The sequence below is a fragment of the Sander vitreus genome, chromosome 11 (assembly GCF_031162955.1).
Source record: "Sander vitreus isolate 19-12246 chromosome 11, sanVit1, whole genome shotgun sequence".
In the NCBI taxonomy this organism is placed as follows: Eukaryota; Metazoa; Chordata; class Actinopteri; order Perciformes; family Percidae; genus Sander; species Sander vitreus.
The window spans coordinates 16,465,520-16,479,401 of record NC_135865.1 but is presented as its reverse complement, the minus strand read 5'-3'; the positions used below and the strand labels follow the sequence as shown (position 1 = coordinate 16,479,401).

Below are 13,882 nucleotides of genomic sequence, written 5' to 3'. Positions count from 1 at the left end.
AGTGCTCATGCGGAGATTTGTACCCAACTGACAGACACACTTTTTCGGCTTAGAATTAGCTACAGTAGGAACTGCTAAAAACCCCACAACCTCGCCGCCCTCTCCACACGCCAGACAGACACACTTCCTTGGCTTAGAATAACGATAGGAACCGCTAAAAATACCACTACCAATACCACTCACCGTTATTGGCTACGGCCGCTGAACAGGCTACACGTTGTAAACAGCCGTAGCGCGCTTGCCTGGTCCTCCGGTAACGTTAGCAGTTAGCAGGGCTGGCATGGCGGCGTTAGCCAGGACCAGTCGGGATTACTTTACAGGCTGTGTCTCAATTGTTTTTGTGAGTAACCAACTCGGGTACTCTAGCTATATAATTCCATGTGAGTAGTTATACGAATGTTGAAATGACATAAAAGGCCCGTCCCTAGTAGCTGTGATAAATTAGCCTGCAGCTAATGCTTACCGGTTCAGGAGGAAATTAGCCAACTCGGCGTCCTTTTGGGCTCTAAGCTGTATCTTTCAAATACATCTTCAATATTTACCCAGGGTTTGTTACGTCTCTGGTCACGCAACTGTTAGAAACTGGCATTAGCATTGTTGTCAGAAAAGGTAGTATTTCAATTTAGCATGTTTCCTTAATATCTGATGACGCAGTGGGGTCATTTTTGGATTTATTACAGTCAATATATTACATATTGGACCTTTAATTTTACAGAGGAAACAAAAATGTGTCAATACAATAAAAATACAAAGCAGCAAACAAGAAATCATCAACAAACACAGTTTTCTACCTAACTCTCTGATTACAAGCTCCAGTGACAACTGACCAACATGTGGTAGATCAGACAACTTTCAACCACAAATTGCTGTATTGTACTATGTAATTCTTAAACAACATGATTATTCATATATTTTCTCATCATTGGCAAAAGCAGCCATTATCAGCAAAATTGCACATCATGTTGTACTTCCTGATTACATATATGTTTCTTATTGTCATTTGTCATTGCCTTTCAAAAGGACCCATATGAATGTTTTCTGATCTGGCGTTTTCTATTGAGAACAGTCTGTCCTTTATATATTTCAGCGCATACACACAGTGTGGGTTACAATTTGTAATCATCAGGTTTGCTCTGGTGGTGCAGGTAATTGCCCTAATATAATTTCATTGTTTTCCTACTTCTGCAGATGTGTTCCTTAATGTGCTTAATGCTTTTTATTGAGTTCAATTAAGACAAATTAAAGAAAAGAACAATATTAAAGATCCATTATGATTCTGCTAAACCCCTCCATTTAACAAAAGTATGATGCAAGGCATCAGCAGTAAAATAGACGTGGATTTCTCTGATGGCTAAAATGTAACTGTTGTTTTACAAGAAGGTAAAGTCTTGGAAATTTAGCTCATAATGCATTTATTTTACTCATAGGCCCTTTAATTAAGATATATTTTTCTAATTAAATAACAATCTCTTATTAATGGGAAAGAAAAAAATCTATTGCAACAGAGAGGAATTATTGGCAGCCTGTGCTCTAGACTTCATTTTCCATTTCTGAAGAATTGTGTATGGGCCGAGAATTCCCCAATGAATATAAACTAATTGTGGTATTTGGAATGGATTACTCCAATCAATAGGCAATCATTCCCAATGCATTATTTATAAAGACTAAAAAATGAAAATATCTACATTTTTAATTGGCATGACACTTCTGAAATATAGATATGACCTATTTCCCTGCACTTTCATATGTAGGGTTTTCCCCTGTGGCCATCACCGCAAAGTAGGAACCCCACTTTCCAGCGTGCTTGTGTGATCTTTCAGCCCCCTCATCCAGCACTGCGCTCAGCTTCCTGCCTTTCCCGAACTTACTTTCATAACTGCTCCACATATGGAGCCTCACAGAGTATACTTGGCTAGGATTCCATGGAGTGCAAATGGCAGTGGCAAACAAACCTGGCTAACATTTCATAACCCAGGGCTGTAAATTAAGAGGGAGGAGAATACCTGATGACCTGACAGGCAAACATTTGTGAGGGAAACATGATGCTCGGGCAGCTGTTAGAGAGTAGAGCGAGAAAGACTAAAGCGAAACATGGCTATGACAGATTTTTAAGAGGGCTTTGACTCATTGGAAGGAGATGCAGGTCAGAAAGCATGACATGGTCATATTATAAATACTGACTAGAGGCAGATAAGACATATCTGCTCATTAGACCACATCGAAGATAGCACACATGGATGCTTCAGTATGAATATGGTTAATTGGAATCACATATGTGTTATGCGTTTTTGTTTGAATAATAATGAAGGAAAGCTGTTGATGATTACTAATGCACAACTACGCACGTCAAAGAGCTCTAAAAGTAAACAACAGGGAAATTCTCCAGTAAAGCTCCCTCATTAATCTTAACCCTCTCCAAATGAGTCCTCAGAGTCTTAATTAGAATGTCTTCATATTTCCATGTATCATCTGAAAGTGGCACAGCATCCTCTGACCTCTCCATCCTCTTCTGCTCTCTGAACTCATACTCTTATGTTCTCTTTCCTCCTTTATGTTTTCTCTTTCCACGATGAAACAGGCAGCTAACATTCCCCTGGTTTGCGAGCTGGGCATCGATAAGCTCTACTTTGACGATTTCTCCTTGGACGTTGACGCCATGATAACCGCCGCTCTGAGAATGTTTATGGAGTTGGGAATGGTGCAGAAATTTAAGATTGACTATGAGGTGAGACAACTGACTGTCTTTATCTATTTCCTTTAAATACTTGACTGAATTTGCCCATGTGCTCATCCCTCTCTCCGTCTTCCCCTCCAGACACTGTGCAGATGGCTGCTGACTGTCAGAAAAAACTACAGAATGGTTCTCTATCACAACTGGAGACATGCCTTCAACGTCTGCCAGTGCATGTTTGCCATGCTTACAGTAAAGATTACGCTGCTATAACTATAGATCATGAGATCAATTTCAGTCAGAGACATTCTTTTAAAGAATTGACCATTTTTAGCAAATGTTCATACACTTAAAATAATCTTTTAACTTTACTTACTTTGTACTTTAAGTACATTTTGCTGATAATACCTTAACGTAAGTATGAATTTTTAAGTAGTATAGAATTTTGAATGAAGGACTTAATAGAGTACTTTGACATTGTTGTATTGGTTGGTTACTTAGTAAAGCATCTTAATACTTCTACCACTAGAGGTTGGGGTGGTGGAGGGAGCAGCAGTAGCAAACAGTGTTAGCATGAAGGTATCAGAGTAAAAGTGAGGAGTGTCAGGTTATAATGAGTCTACACCTGCATGAATATGATTTGACGCTATCAGCTGATGAATGAGCCAATGATTGTGAAGCATGAATGAATCAACTGATGCAAGCCTGACTTCAGTGATTACTGAAATCTTGTTATTAGTAAAAGGTAGATAAAGCATTATACATGTCTGTTTGACTAATATTGAAATTCAAATTACGATTAATTGTATTACTAACTATACAAACAGCCACTTCTGTGCATAGCCAAACCAGAGATTTTTCTTTGAATACAGACCAAGAGAATTACTGGGGCAACACACACACACACACACACACACACACACACACACACACACGCACACACACACACACACACACACACACACACACACACACACACTGAATTGATTATTGGCACAGGGAGATGATATGGTAGTGTGTAAGCTGTTCTAGGCCCCGCCACTCTCCAACCATGTGTTTTAATGAGTGGGCTGAGGACAGTGCTCTCTTTGCCGCTATCCCCACAGTGACCTATAGTGACTCACTCAGCACATGGCCTCAGAAGCCATTCATCCAAGCCATAAAGCTCCCTGTGTGACTGTATTACTGCAGTCCCACTGGCTATCTAGGGGGATACTGTTTTTAGGATGCTGCTATATACAGTTAGAGGGGTTTCATTTTTATTCAATGTACTCCTCACACTTTCATAGAATAAGACGATAAGAGATGCAGCTCTTATTTGTGTATGTGTGTTGGTTGTCTCATTGGCCTCCTCTCCTCTGTGCCAATCAGACGGCGGGTTTCCAGGAGACTCTGACAGAGGTGGAGACCTTAGCGCTTATTGTAGGTTGTGTGTGCCATGACTTGGACCACAGGGGCACCAACAATGCTTTTCAGGCAAAGTAAGTTTCCGGCTTTATCTCTCTGTCTCTTTGTCTCTGCCACAAACACACACACACGCACGCACGCACGCACGCGCACACACACACACACACACACACACACACACACACACACACACACACACACACACACACACACACACACACAGCATTTATAGTGCACCACCTGCAGCATTCTGCAGTAGTCCACTCTGGATCAGCAAGAGTCAAGTGGCAAGTTGTATAAGGCTTATATAAGACTCTGCCTAATGAAGAGAGTATAAACACTGCTGACTCTGAGCACATTTAGATCAGTGGCTAAACTCTAAATTGCTTGGACTTAGTGTTCTCAGTCCTCACAAAGGTTATTATAGTAAACAGAATCTGAAACCAAGATGGAAACTAGGTGGGGGCTTTTACTTGATGGTGTTTACAGTACGCCCATAGCATATGAACAGCATGTATGTAGTTACAATTTAGGGCACAAGAAAATAATTGTTAACATAAGTTTCAATTAAGTCATAATATTTATTAATTGGGATGAAATCATTTGTGATCAGTGACAAGTTTGCAGTCCACCTTTATGTTTACGATCATTGTCCATACATTTTATGTATCTATGAAGAGGGCAACAAGTCCTAATATGCTCACTCAACATGTGATATGAACACCCACTACAGCTAAAAGTCAGCACTTCTACTTCATAGTCATTGTTTCATTTCAAATCCAATGTGCTGGAGGACAGAGCCAACACAGTGAAACACATATTACTGTCCTAATACCTTCTGACTTTACTGTAACACCAAAACTATAACGGAAACAATATCAAAATTAAACAAAAACTTTGTAAATCCCTGACAATTTGCACTGTGGAATGGTATATCACAAACTTTAAAACCCTGGCCCACATGCCTCACCTTCAGTACACCAGGCTCCAGATTAAATGATAATCATTTTCAACGTTGAACAGTTGAATTTCAGCTGCAGTTTAGGTTATGGGTCTCCAGCTTCTTTTATTATTGAGCCATGAGTTGGCAACAGTACACAGAGAATTGGTGAGGGAATTACAACAGACTCAATAGCAGACCTTTTTCTCTCAGTATGTGTTAAATGCTGATTATGTTATCTCTCTTTCTGATCCCTGTGTGTTTGTGCGTGCTTTCTACATGTGTGTGTGTGTGTGTGTGTGTGACAGGACGGGCTCAGCCCTTGCTCTGCTTTATGGGACCTCTGCTACACTGGAGCACCACCACTTCAACCATGCTGTAATGATCCTGCAGAGCGAGGTGCACTATGTTCCAATATCTGCTGCAATGCAGTTACCATGAAGCTTCTGCTAATGCCGACCACTGCATGTTGTATTTGTGCAACACGTTGAAATTGCATATCAGGCCATTTCAAACACCATCTATAACTAGATGATGAGAGTTTGGGTGGACAAATAAAAGAAAAACCCTGTCAGGATAAAAGAATACATTTCAACAGCACCTCCAAAATGACCATACAGTTTAAAGGGTAACTACCATTTTTTTCAACCTGGACTCTATTTTCATGTTTTTATGTCTAAGTGACTGATGGGAACAACAATCTTTGAAATTGGTCCAGTATTATGCAAGATCACTGCAGTAGGCAGCGGCTAAACAAGCTACAATGTAAGTTAATAGGGCAATTGTCCAGCTTGTATTTACCTTCACGAAAGTGCTCGTTTTGCCACTGACAGGCTCAGATTAATATTCTAAGTGTCTGACAACATTATGGAAAGGATCTCTTTAGAGCTAGACCTTTTTAAAAAACCTCTTTAAAGGAACACGCCAACATTCTGACAACATTATGGAAAGAATTTCTAAGGCGGTCAACCTTTCTGTTAAAGAGTAAGATCCTTTTTTAAAACATAGAAACATCCAAAAAATTGCGTTCGCTAAACCCACCAGACTCCATGTAAATAAACAGTAATTTTAACATCGTAAAATACACTTCATTCAAAGTTGACAGAAACAAAATAAATCTATGAAAAGCCGTTTGGGGTCGTCTTTCCACTTTTCCAACCATTAAACTCTAGTTTTGGTTGAAATAAACACATAGTTTACCGATTTACATGTGAAAATATGTTGGCTCTATACACTAGGGGTGGAACGGTACACAGGTTCGGTTCATACCTCGGTTCAGACATCACGGTTCAGTTCGGTACAATCGAGGGAAAAGCAAAACAAAAATGCAGAAGGCAATTTTTTTTTTTATTGTTTATGTCTCAGGCTGTACCACCTAGTGTCATACAGTCTCTCTCCCCTGAGCTAGCTGCAACAGCCTGAAGTGTGTAAAGTAAGATGTAAACAGTAAACAATAAGTAGTCCACATCATCTCCAGACTCCATCTGGAACTTGTAAAACAAAATAAGACAATCAGCTATAAAACTAAAATACAGCATCTCTTATTTATGAAAGTGCAAATTACATAGAATAATAACAAACGGGATGGCATGTTTTAACGAAGTTCGAGTACATACAGTAAATACGAGTAAATACATTATTTACGAATTTACGCATTGAAGATGGCGTAAATTCCGATTGCACTGCAACTTCTGCTACTTGGGCGGAGTGATTTGCTCGCAACACACAAGAAGCCCCATGGTGAGGAGCAGAGAGTAACAACGGTGCTTTTCAGCTGTTGCACTAATCACTCCGCCTAAGTAGCAGTGCTTCGCCTTCTGAGAATATAGTTCCCAGCTTGTATACGGTTAGAAGATTGCTGTGACTGATGGGAACAACAATCTTTGAAATTGGTCCAGTATTAAGCAAGATCGCTGCCTACTGCAGCGGCGAAACAAGCTACAATGTAAGTTAATAGGGCAATTGTCCAGCTTGTATTTACCTTCACAAAAGTGCTCGTTTTGCCACTGACAGGCTCAGATTAAAGGGATACTTCACCAATTTAGCATTAAGCTTTGTATCAGCAGAAACCCGGTAGTATTTTTCAATGACCATGCTTCCCTCCCTCATGTCCCTTATGACGCAAAAGTTGTCATTTTGCGTCATAAGAGGCATTTTTGCCCAGAGGCTATGGACTACAGCCAGTAGTAGGAGCTACTTCCGCATGTTTCCAACCCGCCCATAGGGGGTTGGACTGTTGGCTTTCCCCGAGTATTCCTGAGGCAAAACGAAGGTCAGCCATCTTGAAACATCGCTAACAGGCTCCGTCTTTTCCATACAGTCTATGGTCTTTTCGACAGAAAACTTTTACAACAAGTATGTGCATTCAAACTACCGCACGTGTACCACCAGGATACATTGGTACAGATCGGATAATGTGCAGGAAACTTTATTACAGACGGTGGCGGAGTGGGACAAAAAAATCTACCGGGAAATTTCGTAGACCACCGGCCCTCGGGGTGCAGGGGAGAGATGAATGTTCGGAAATAAGAGGTTGCTGCGGCCCGCCGTACAGGTTAGTTTGACCAGCGGGCAGCAGCGGTGGCCGGAGCGGGCAGCAGCGGCGGCCGGAGTGAGCAGCTGCAGCGGCCATAGTGGGCAATCAGACCGGCCAGAGCGGCAATCATGGGGGGACATCCTCAGCGGTGAAACGCGAACGGCGGCTGGAGTATAACCTAGCTAGGTGGAAAGCTAACGCTAGCCGGCCACCTGTTCCATCAATCCTGCTTGCAAGTGTCCGCTCATTAGACAACAAACTGGACTACATCCAACTTCAACGAAACTCCCAACGAGAATTCAGAGACTGCTGTATTTTTTGTTGTTGTGGAAACATGGCTGAACAACAGTGTACCGGACTATCCAGCCTGCTTCTCTGTCGCCGGGTGAGAGTGGAGATGGGCTGTGTTAACACGGACTTGTGCAGAAATGAGCTACTTGTATCCAACTAAATACTAACTGCTGGTGGAGTTCGTGACTATTAAATGCCGACCATTCTACATTCCACGCAAATTTACGACTGTGTTTAAAAATCGGTGTTTACAGCCCACCAAGCGCTAATGCTAGTATGAGTTAGCTGAACTTTATGGAGCATATGTGTGTGCACTAGCTAAATGTAGCCTGTTTCGTTTTTTTTATTTTTTTATTTTCATTTTAAATGTGTAACCACTAGAGCCACGGTGAAACGTTGTTTCGTGTATATGGTTGAAATGACAATAAAACACATTTGAGTTGAGTTGAATGCTACCTCACTGTCTGTAAACGGTAAGTGTGGCTTGGGAGTGGAGTCTAAAGCAGCGAAGCAAGTGCATTCTGGGATTTGGTGTCTTTCATCCATATGAGCCAAAAACACATTTTCTGGCTTATCTCGGCCTAGAAGGCACCAATTTCTATAATTTTCTCACATTTCTACTACATAAGTGACCCAATTTAAAGATATATTCGTCTTTCCAACGGTGAAATATCCCTTTAATATTCTACGTGTCTGACAACATTATGGAAAGAATTTCTAAGGCGGTCAACCTTTCTGTTAAAGAGTAAGATCCTTTTTTAAAACATCCACAAAATTGCGTTCGCTAAACCCACCAGACTCCATGTAAATAAAGTAAAGTAATTTTAACATTGTAAAATACACTTCATTCAAAGTTGACAGAAACAAAATAAATCTATGAAAAGCCGTTTGGGGTCGTCTTTCCACTTTTCCAACCATCAAACTCTAGTTTTGGTTGAAATAAACACATAGTTTACCGATTTACATGTGAAAATATGTTGGCTCTATACACTAGGGGTGGAACGGTACACAGAAGTCAAGGTTCGGTTCATACCTCGGTTCAGACATTACGGTTCAGTTCGGTACAATCGAGGGAAAAGCAAAACAAAAATGCAGAAGGCAATTTTTTTTTTTTATTGTTTATGTCTCAGGCTGTACCACCTAAAGTAAGTAAAGTAAAGTAAGTGTGTAAAGTAAGATATAAACAGTAAACAATAAGTACGCAAAATAAGACAATCAGCTATAAAAGCAGAGAGTAACAATGGTGCTTTTCAGGTGTTGCACTAATCACTCCGCCTAAGTAGCAGTGCTTCGCCTTCTGAGAATATAGTTCCCAGCTTGTATACGGTTAGAAGATTGCTGTGTCTCATGTGACCTTGTTATTTGTACACGCTGTGACTATACAAATCACAACATGTAAATAGGAAAATGTTGGCGTTATTTTGTCACTTATTGGGAGCAGTAGGCTAATTGGAGCCGGTTACCTCCAGGATCTAGGCTAAACTAGGCTAGCGGTGGGTGTGCCAGACAGAGTTACGACATGCACCGAGATGAGAAGGGTATGTATGGACTTATCTAACTCTGGGGGATACGGTGAATAAGCTAAAGTCCCAATAAGTTGGCGTGTTCCTTTAAAGAGGTTTTTTAAAAAGGTCTAGCTCTAAAGGGATCCTTTTCATAATGTTGTCAGACACTTAGAATATTAATCTGAGCCTGTCAGTGGCAAAACGAGCACTTTCGTGAAGGTAAATACAAGCTGGATAATTGCCCTATTAACTTACATTGTAGCTTGTTTCGCCGCTGCCGACTGCAGCGATCTTGCTTAATACTGGACCAATGTCAAAGATTGTTGTTCCCATCAGTCACTTAGACATACAAAACATCCAGGTTGAAAAGAATGGTAGTTACCCTTTAATCATCAGATCTTTAAACAGTTTCAACAAAAACTGTACATTAAAACCTTCATGAAGGGAGGATTTATTGCAGGACTGTTGTATTAGACTGCGTTCGTGTTTCATGTAACAACTACATTGATTGATTGATTGATTGAATGACCTAGGTGTACCTAATGAACTGGCAACTGGGGGTATATTATATTTTATGTACTTAAAAATTGAATTAGAGGATAAACCCCTTGAGATATATATGTAATAATTGATGTTTGATATATTATGTAGGTTATATGTTCATAATTATGTAACTCATTATGTAACAGACATTTTGACTTGGCATAGCAGGAACAGCACAGGTGAAAGGAATAATTCAACACATATTTGCTTTCTTGCCGAGAGTTTGATGAGAAGATCGACACCACTCTCATAACAGATAGATGTGAGAGTGGTGTTGATCTTCTCATCTAACTCTCAGCAAGAAAGCAAATATCCCATATGTCCCAAAATATTGAAATATTCCTTTAAAGTAACAACAAAAGTAACTTGTTGCTAAAGTCCACTTTCCCTAAAAAGTATGTTGTATGTTGCCTCAATGTCTGCTGTATGTGAGCGAGTAAACAAATAGCTCATGCGGCCCTAAAATCAATGTAATTCCAGAGGTGATAGATTTGGTGGTAATTGGTTGAGAGAGACATCAGGTGACAGGCTTTGCACGACGTTGTAATTAAAGAAGTTTTGAGGGAGCAGCTGTGACGAGGCTTAGTAGGGTTTGTTCCAGTGGCTTCATTATCGCGGTGTTGACAACACAGTAAGCTGACAAATGTTTGCTTGGAATATCATAATGGCTTCTGTTGATACTGGGGTTGAACTACTGCTGTCCTATTAGCATATAAATGAATAATGTGGCTAATTCAAGAACAAAGCTCACGATTCAATCCACCAGCCCACACAAACCATTAATTTAAAACTTTTAAACGTCACTCACTTCCTTTGTATCTCTCAATTTCCTCTCTCCATTCTCACTTCCTATTTTACTCGCCTCCCTCCTTTATCCGCTCCAGTTGAGACAGAATGAGAGAAGTGCTTTGTGTGTCTCCTGTTTCCATAGTTTAATATTTCATGGGAACACATGAGCTCATGAAGGGTATCACAGGAGCTTTGCACTTGGATTCTTAGCGTTTAGTTTTGACGACCTCTGCTAATTTCTGCAGGTCGTTATCATCCCCTCATTCTGCTCCTTTCACCGCTACATCTTCTATTTTCTCCACAGATAGCTCTCCATCCTCTAGAGGAGGATGCCTAAGTGGTGAATGAATGTATAATGCATAAAGAGGAGAGGCCTGTTTTAATGATAGAGAGCCTCAAGTGAGAGATGTTGCTTACTTATTAAGAGCAGCTGGCTTCCCTCCTCCCCTGCACGGATCCATTCAGTTTTAGTATTGCATGTTTTCTTAACCATTGTGGTTTAGTTGTGCAAATAGGCCTTTTTCATGAAAGACTCACTCCCTCGTTAGGTAATTAATTCCCCCTTATATTATTGATACTCAATAGTACAGTATGTATTAAATGTGACACATTGTATTGTGGGATTGTTAACAAAAAGTAGTGTAGATGCCATGAACTCTACTATTTTCCTTTTTGTTGGAATCTTTATAATGGCACTATTTAGTGCATAAATTTCATACTCAGAAATCAGACACTCGAATAAAATGGCAGAGAGTAAATATATTGTGCACTATACTGTATAGTAAAAAACCACATCCAATGATCTGTTTCAGCCAGTATTGTCAGCGATCTAATATAAGGGTCAAGCTGTTAATAAATAATTCAAAAAGTCTCTAAAACAAACCCATATAACAAGTAGTAAGGACCTTCTGTCAAGTAAATGGTACCCATCCAAACATAATGAATAATTCATGCAGGGACTAGAAGTTCTTCATTTTAGGCACTTTGTGCGCGGTTAGAAAATGTGTCTAGAAATTCTTTATCATGTTATCTCTGTATGTGTCTCCACAGGGTCACAATATCTTCTCCAACCTCTCCTCCACAGAGTATAGCGACCTCATGCAGTTGTTGAAACAGTCGATTCTGGCCACAGACCTCACACTTTACTTTGAGTATGTTCTGCTAAACACTACACTGCTTATTAAGCTGTTAAATCTGCTGGTAGTGAGATACACAGAGCTTGGCTGACTCCAGTGTACAAACTCATTTACAATGAAGCATACTAAGTCTGTCCCTCTGCACTTTTCTTTTACATAATACCGCCCTCTTGTGGAAATTATGTCACTTACACCATATACAGATGTCTCGTTTCTTTTTAGGAACAGAAACACTTTCTTTGAGCTGGTCAGCAAAGGAGAGTACAACTGGAATGTGAAGGCTCACAGAGACATGTGCAGGTAATGTCCTGGCCTGCACACACAAACATAGTGTCTCTAAATCTTTAATATCATAAATACTACATGAAATAATTTGTCTGGTTCCCCTCAGATCCATGATGATGACAGCGTGTGATCTTGGTGCTGTCACTAAACCTTGGGAAATATCACGCAAGGTGAGATATACTCTCATATTTATGAAATGAATGTATTTTTAAACCATTCATCTCGAGCTGAAACAATTGGTTGATTATTCGATAGTTGGTCAAAAGAAAAATAACAAGCAACTATTTTGATAAACGTTTAACTCCTTTTTTAAGCAAAAAATGCCAAACATTCCCTAGTTCCTGCTTCTTACAGTAATTGTAGGGATTTGCTGCTTTTCTTTGTCTTCTGTGATTGTAAACTGAATACTTTGGGGTCTTTGATATCACCTTGGACACTTTTCTTACATTTAAAAAAAACAAACGATGAATTAATTGAGAAAATAATTGGCAGATGAATCAATAATAATAAGCTCTACATTGATCTTTTCTCTCAACCCAGGTTGCAGAGTTGGTGACCAGCGAGTTCTTCGAGCAGGGCGACAGAGAGAGATCAGAGCTGAAGCTCACACCCTCTGTGAGTACATCCAACCAACTCTGGTGTTTTGTGCTTTTTGCAGTTTGTTTCGTGACCTCTACTGAGCTGATGACGCCAAGATATATTTTCTCCGCAGTTCCAAAACACACTGACTGTGTAGAAAACATGAGAGCTTGTGTCTCGTAGGGTAAGAAAAGTGAATTGTCAGCTTACTGCTTCGCTGCTGTGCCAACTGTGGGCCACAGTTGAACAATCATTCTTAAAAAAAAACTCCTCCTACACAGGATTCAAATAAAACAGTGACCTTTCTGTTCATTCAGCTGTAAACACACAAGGCATTTCGGTGTATTGGAGCTCTACTAGCTTTGACTTGCAGAGATAATAAATTGTCGTTATTTGTCTCATATAAATGTAAAAAATAGCACAATAATAATATCAGGAAAAGACTTAGGTCTTAATGAAGATCTTAATTCATAATGTATTCAGACTGTCCTCAAAGCCACCGAACCACAACAGAGGAGCGCTGTGTGTTTGATTGAGGAACTTTGAAGGCTGAACTGTGTTACAAGTCCTTAAAAGGGGAAAAACCAACAGCTTTCTGTATGCAATTAGTCTGTTGACTAATCGAGCCACACCACATTGCCTCCCCTCTGAAATAACTAATGCGGTAGCCTCAGGGCTGCCGCTTGTGTCAAACCTTTACCGTTCTGTGTGTGTGGGTGTTGGAGATTAAATATTAACTTCTAACTGGTAGCCCAGTAACTATCTCGGAAGCACAGCCGCAGTGGAGCCTCTTAAGCTGTGGCTGCAAAAGAATGAGGTAGAATAGAAAATGTACGTGAAATAAACTCAGTTGTCTTGTGAGCTGAGGGAGACTTTTCTTAGTAACAGCAGCACTTTAGGACTGTGAACCTGACTTGTTGGTGAAAGGAATCCCATTGTTTTTCCTGTGTAAATACATTCTAACTTTTGTGTTTCAGGCCATCTTTGATCGAAACAGGAAGGATGAGTTGCCAGGGCTCCAGCTGGAGTGGATTGATGGAATTTGTGCGCCGCTGTATGAGGTAAATGCTTGAAGCTTCGCTGCTCTCTGGCCTTCATTGTGTTGCGCTTGTCTCATACACAGACATCCGCCTCTGACATCAGTAGTTGCTGTCCTTCCTCAGCTATTGTCCCTCTCACTGACGCCAGCAATGAAGCTGT

At 40.3% G+C, this 13,882-nt stretch overlaps 1 protein-coding gene across 1 annotated transcript in view; it reads left to right on the top strand.

The window, feature by feature from the left end:
• The window catches only part of pde11a (phosphodiesterase 11a), a 39,058-nt gene that overhangs the window by 18,668 nt on the left and 6,508 nt on the right, over window positions 1-13,882 (top strand). Inside the window, exons 11-19 of the mRNA XM_078261927.1 lie at window positions 2,579-2,725; window positions 2,816-2,923; window positions 4,043-4,152; window positions 5,327-5,417; window positions 11,733-11,833; window positions 12,041-12,118; window positions 12,210-12,273; window positions 12,644-12,718; window positions 13,660-13,743. Of these exons, the coding sequence (XP_078118053.1) occupies window positions 2,579-2,725; window positions 2,816-2,923; window positions 4,043-4,152; window positions 5,327-5,417; window positions 11,733-11,833; window positions 12,041-12,118; window positions 12,210-12,273; window positions 12,644-12,718; window positions 13,660-13,743 (858 nt within the window). The remainder of the gene's footprint in view (window positions 1-2,578; window positions 2,726-2,815; window positions 2,924-4,042; window positions 4,153-5,326; window positions 5,418-11,732; window positions 11,834-12,040; window positions 12,119-12,209; window positions 12,274-12,643; window positions 12,719-13,659; window positions 13,744-13,882) is intronic.